Consider the following 6568-nt stretch of genomic DNA (forward strand, 5'->3'; position numbering starts at 1 on the left):
ACCACACCCGGCTAATTTTTTATTTATTGTAGAGACGAAGTCTTGCCAAGTTGCCCAGGCAGGTCTCGAACCCGCGGGCTCAGGCCATCCTCTCGTCTCAGCTTCCCAAAGGCTGAGCTGCTGAGCCTAGCCTACTTCTCTTTTCATAACTTAACCCCAATACTCCTGTTAACGAGTTTTTTAAAAACAGTAAAAAGTTGACTTTCTCACTACATAGGTACAAGAAGCACTCAGAAACAGATATACAATCTGTGTGTGGAAACAATAAGAGCTATTCATTATTATTATTTTATTTTATTTTTTGAGTTGGAGTCTCACTCTGTCGCCCAGACTGGAGTGCAGTGGCCGCTCCTGGCTACCGCAGCCTCCACCTGCTGGGCTCCGGCGATCCTTCCGCCTCAGCCTTCCGAGTAGCCGGAATTACAGGCGCATGCTACCACGCCCGGCTAATTTTTTTTTATTTTATTGTAGAGATGAGATCTCACCTGCCCAGGAAGGTCTCAAACCTGCGGGCTCAGGCAATCCACTCACCTCAGCCTCCCAAAGGCGCGGGATTACAGGCTAAGCCACCGAGCACAGCTCATTATTATTTTTTTAAACTCTAACCATCAAGAAACAAAAGTTCAGGATTTAGGCCGGGCGTGGTGGCTCACACCTGTAATCCCAGCACTTTGGGAGGCCGAGGCAGGAGGATCATTCGAGGTCAGGAGTTCAGGACCAGCTTGGACAGCATAGCGGTACCTCATCTCTACAAAAAATGTAATAAATATATATTTTTTTAAAGTTCAGGATTGATGTTTTCTATCTTATAGAACTTTTAAACAAAATTTGGTCTCACTTTCCAGTGGAGAAGCTCACCATGTTGTCATCATCTGCACGATGTGACCATTAAGAATGTAGCTGAGGTTACCTTCTTCCTTCATGACGGACACTGGGTAGTTATGTGGAGTTCCCAGGACTGATATTTGTTTGATAGTCGCTGTCATGGCTGTACCTGTTAAATGCTGAGAGACTTGTGTATTGGGTAATCCATAGCTGCTGCTTGGAGTCCTAGGTAATGCCTCGCTGACCAGACCTGTTCCTCTGCACCCCCTCATCCAGCAACTAAAGGGTTACCAGCTGGAGCCCTGAGATCCAGTGGAGCTGGAGATTAAGTATTCTGAACATCAGCCCTGGACCTCCCCAGTGCCATTGGCTATTCCTGAAATGTTGGACTAAAGCAAAGGCTTCTCTGTTGTCAAGGGCTTAGCTCCCTCTCCAAAGAACAGCTTAGTCTGTCCCCCAGAAGCATGTTTTTAGAGTGGGTTGGACACCAGGCCACACAGGGCTTTGGGGTTCGGGACATTGTAGAACATGTGTATGACTATGTTAATTATCAATACAAATTTTTTTCAAAAGGCTAAGAAGGGAGCGGCCGGGCGCGGTGGCTCAAGTCTGTAATCCCCGCAATTTGGGAGTCCGAGGTGAGAGGATTGCCTGAACCCAGGGGTTCAAGACCCACCTGGGCAACTTGGCAAGACCTCATCTCTACAATGAATCAAAACTTAGCCGGGCACGGTAGTGTGCGCCTGTAGTTCCAGCTACTTGAAAGGCTGAGGTGGAAGGATCACCTTAGCCCAGCAGGTCGAGGCTGTGGTGCTGTGAGCATGACACTGCACTCCTGCCTGGGTGACAGAGTGAGACTCGAAAAAAAAAAAAAGGGGAAAGAAAGGAGCAAGGTTATTCTTTCTGGGGAGAGGTCAGACTCTCTTGCCCAAGATGGAGTGCAGTGGCACAATCACAGCTCACTGCAGCCTATCCTCCTGGGCTCAAGCGATCCTCCTGTCTTGGTCTCCCAGAGTGCTGGGATTCTTCTAACATAGAGGCTGTGTCTTACTCATCCTTGTACTCTTGGCACCTGCCATAATGCTGGCACGTAGGAAACACATAAATGTAAACTGAGTGAGTGGAGGCCGGGATGGGTGCATGCCTTTTCCTTATGCGAATATACCACGTGGAGTCATGGTAACTCACATCTACATCGCAGTTTAGAGTTGACAGCACAGTGCTTTGTACCTTGTAAATTTCTAATATAATTCTGACACCCTTTATTGCTTTCATTTTTCCCTCTCAGATGCAGTTCTACACACAATTCTTTCCGAAGGATGATATGCAGTTGGTCAAGAAATATCAAGCTGGGGAGAAAACTATAACTACCGGGAAATAAAGATTCTTCCTAGGGAAAGAAATAGTTGTTAGTGATTTATGGGAGTTATGCAAGGGGCCACATGATACATCAACAGCACCATACGGCTAATTTTTCAAGCACATATTCTTTGTGGCCTCAGCCCTTCTGCTGCCAGAACTTTCTCCCCTTCTCCTAACCTGTCTGTCCCTGCTCCCTACCCATGACCTTTCACCCAGCAGGCTCCCACTCCCAGCTCCCTTTCCCATCCCCTTCCCAGGTTGGATTAGGTTCCCTCTCCATGCTTGTATAGCTTCCTGCACCCATATTACGCTGTCATTGCTTAGATTGACAATAACTCAAAAAAAAAAAAAAAAAAGGAGCAAGGTTATTCTTTTTGGGGAGAGGTCTCAATCTGTTGCCCAAGCTGAAGTGCAGTGGCACAATCATGGCTCACTGCAGCCTCACTCTCCTGGGTTCAAGCGATCCTCCTGTCTTGGCCTCCCAAAATCCTGGGATTCGTTTAACTTAGAGGCTGTGTCTTATCTATCCTTGTTCTCATAGCACCTGTCATAATGCCAGCACATAGTATACATATGAATGTAAAGTGAGTGAGTGAAGGCAGGGATGGGTGCATGACCTCCTACGAGGCTGTGAACTTTTGGTTGGAGAGGTTATGTTCTTCTTTTTTTTTTTGAGTTGGAATCTCGCTCTGTCGCCCAGACTGGAGTGCAGTGGCCGTTCCCAGCCACCACAGCCTCAACCTGTTGGGCTCCAGCGATCCTTCCGCCTCAGCCTTCTGAGTAACCGAAACTACAGGTGTGCGCTACCACGCCCGGCTGATTTTGATTTATTGTAGAGATGAGGTCTCGCCAAGTTGCCCAGGCGGGTCTCGAACCCGCGGGCTCAGGCAGTCCACTCACCTCAGCCTCCCAAAGCGCTGGGATTAGAGGCTGAGCCACCGAGCCCAGCTGAGAGATGCCTATGCACCAGGTCAGAGCTGAAAAATTCTAGTAAAAAAGAATTCTTTGGTAAAAATAATAATAATAATAATGAGAGAGCCAGGCATGCTGCCATACATCAGTCATTCCAGCTACTTGAGATGCTGAAGTGGGAGGATCGTTTGAGCCCGAGTTCAAGTCCAGCCTTGGCCATATAGCAAGACTCCATCTCTACTAAATAGCTACATATTTTTTCTCAAGGTGAGAGATACTAATATTAGTACTTAGAGCACTGTATTAATCCCTTTTTGTTTCTGGGTGTGCGTTTTTGTGTGCAGGCTTATCTGCCCTGGGCCTCTTTGGTCACATAGCGCTCATCTGTGAATGGAGGCCCTGGCTCCCTTCCCACTGAGTATTTTTGGGGAACAGAAAGAGGAGGCATTTCTCTCTGAAGATGAACTCAACAGACCACCTTCAGGATGCCGCCAATGCCACCTTGCTTCACATGCCTCACATGCAGGGGGAAAACAGCACCTCTCTCCAGGGAGATCTTCAGGACCTCATCCACACAGCCACCTTGGTGACCTGTACCTTTCTACTCGCAGTCATCTTCTGCCTGGGCTCTTACGGCAACTTCATTGTCTTCTTGTCCTTCTTTGATCCAGCCTTCAGGAAATTCAGAACCAACTTTGATTTCATGATCCTGAACCTGTCCTTCTGTGACCTCTTCATCTGCGGCGTGACGGCCCCCATGTTCACCTTCGTGCTGTTCTTCAGCTCAGCCCGAGGGATCCCAGATGCGTTCTGCTTCACCTTCCATCTCACCAGCTCAGGCTTCATCATCATGTCCCTGAAGACCGTGGCTGTGATCGCGCTGCACCGGCTCCGGATGGTGCTGGGGAAGCAGCCCAATCGCACGGCCTCCTTTCCCTGCACTCTGCTCCTCACCCTGCTTCTCTGGGCCACCAGTTTCACCCTCGCCACCTTGGCTACCTTGAAAACCAGCAAGTCCCACCTGTGTCTTCCCATGTCCAGTCTGATTGCTGGAAAAGGGAAAGCCATCCTCTCTCTCTATGTGGTCGACTTCACCTTTTGTGTCGCCGTGGTCTCCATCTCTTACATCATGATCGCCCAGACCCTGCGGAAGAATGCTCAAGTCCGAAAGTGCCCCCCTGTCATCACAGTCGATGCTTCCAGACCGCAGCCCTTCATGGGGGCTTCGATGAAGGGAGGGACCGAGCCCATGCAATGCACCATGCCGGCTCTATATAGGAACCAGAATTACAACAAACTGCAGCACATTCAGACCCACGGGTACACCAAGAGTCCCAACCAGCTGTCAACCCCTGCAGCCAGCCACCTCCAGCTGGTGTCAGCCATCAACCTCTCCACCGCCAAGGATTCCAAGGCCGTGGTCACCTGTGTGATCATTGTGCTGTCGGTCCTGGTGTGCTGTCTTCCACTGGGGATTTCCTTGTTGCAGGTGGTTCTCTCCAGCAACGGGAGCTTCATCCTTTACCAATTTGAACTGTTTGGATTTACCCTTATATTTTTCAAGTCAGGATTAAACCCTTTTATATATTCTCGGAACAGCACAGGGCTGCGAAGGAAAGTGCTCTGGTGCCTCCAGTACATAGGCCTGGGCTTCTTCTGCTGCAAACAGAAGACCCGACTTCGAGCCATGGGAAAAGGGAACCTCGAAGTCAACAGAAACAAATCCTCCCATCACGAAACAAATTCCGCTTACATGTTGTCTCCAAAACCGCAGAAGAAATTTGTGGACCAGGCTTGTGGCCCAAGCCATTCAAAGGAAAGTGTGGCGAGTCCCAAGATCTCGGCGGGGCATCAACACTGTGGTCAGAGCAGCTCGACTCCCATCAACACTCGGATCGAACCCTACTACAGCATTTACAATAGCAGCCCCTCCCAGGAGGAGAGCAGCCCATGTCACTTACAGCCAGTCACCTCTTTTGGATTTGCCAACTCGTATATCGCCATGCACTATCACACCACTAACGATTTAATGCAAGAATACGATAGCACTTCAGCCAAGCAGATTCCGGTACCCTCTGTTTAAAGCCATGGAGGCTGGGGAATCTCCCAGGAACGACTTTTTGTTTCTGATACTTATAGACTTTTTTATAACTTGGAGATCAGAGGCAGATTGAAACCTAAAGATTCAGCTAAAAAGTTGGCTGTTAGGGTTTTATTTTGTCTGCAGGATTAGTATCTTTTGATTTGCTTTATAGTTTCTTGACACTTTAAGATTTGATGTAAAAGTTTATTTAGATTTTTACCCTGATCTCTTCCCCAATCTTTTGTACTTGAACCTTTAAGTAGATGCCAGGAATGATGCTACTATGGTAAAGCAGAAAATTGACTGGTTGTGATCATGTGAATCAATGTTATAGGTCTTCAAAGTATATTTTGGCTGGATTTTTTTAAAAGAATGTGAAGGTATGCTCTTTGCTGAGGTGTTATTTTTATTCATTGAATTGTAAATTTTGACCTTTTGAAGTATTGAAATAGGAAACAATACACCTTTTTGGTAGCAGATTGATTTGAAGAAATAATATATTGTTAAAGCAGAAACCAGAAATATGTTACCTATAAACTCTGTCCTTACCAAAAACACATAGGCATGAGGTACTTTCCTTTCATAAGGCAGTCAACTAAGAATATAGTATTATAGTTATTATCATTTTTTATCATAGATGTTATTTTCTGTCAGTTGAATAGCTTTATAGTTCTTTTAAAAAGAGAGATGTTAAGCCGGGCTTGGTGGCTCAGCCTGTAATCCCACGCCTTTGGGAGGCTGAGGTGAGTGGATTGCCTGAGCCCGCTGGTTCGAGACCCGCCTGGGCAACTTGGCGAGACCTCATCTCGACAATAAATCAAAATGAGCCGGGCGTGGTAGTGCACGCCTGTAGTTCCAGCGACTTGGAAGGCTGAGGCGGAAGGATCGCCAAAGCCCAGCAGGTCGAGGCTGTGGTGGCCGGGAGCGACCACTGCACTCCAGTCTGGGTGACAGAGTGAGACTCCAACTCAAAAAAAAACCAAACAAAACAAAGCAAAAAAAAAAAAGAGAGATGTTTTTGCTTGTTAAAAGTGAATTGTTCTGTTTCAGAATAATCTTTTGTTCTTGTTTTCTTTCTTTCTCTTTTTCTTTTTTCTTTTCTTTTATCTTTTTTTTTTTTGAGACAGGATCTCACTCTGTTGCCCAGGCTGGTCTCAGACTCATGGGCTCAAGCAATGTTCCTGCCTTGTTCTACTGATTAGCTGGGATCCTAGGTACATGCTACTGCACCTGACTTTTTGGAGTGATTATCTAAGAATCCTAGTGAAAAGGCTTGTGTCTATGGTAGAGGTGCTCTGTTCCTGGAGAGCAGGTGTTCCTGTGGTCATCTCAGGCTCGGTGTTATGTGGGGGAAACAGTGTGGACTGTTGTCATGCACTAGACAGT

At 47.2% G+C, this 6568-nt stretch overlaps 1 protein-coding gene across 1 annotated transcript; it reads left to right on the top strand.

The window, feature by feature from the left end:
- The first annotated feature begins 3339 nt into the window (after positions 1–3339).
- GPR75 (G protein-coupled receptor 75) lies at positions 3340–5876 on the top strand. Its single transcript, XM_008070474.2, has one exon. The coding sequence runs from the start codon at positions 3560–3562 to the stop codon at positions 5180–5182; it is 1623 nt and encodes a 540-aa protein (XP_008068665.1). The 5' UTR covers positions 3340–3559; the 3' UTR covers positions 5183–5876.
- The last annotated feature ends 692 nt before the right edge of the window (positions 5877–6568 follow it).

This window comes from Carlito syrichta, unplaced genomic scaffold, assembly GCF_000164805.1.
Source record: "Carlito syrichta isolate Samal-C Ts95f unplaced genomic scaffold, Tarsius_syrichta-2.0.1 Scaffold313443, whole genome shotgun sequence".
Lineage (NCBI taxonomy): Eukaryota > Metazoa > Chordata > Mammalia > Primates > Tarsiidae > Carlito > Carlito syrichta.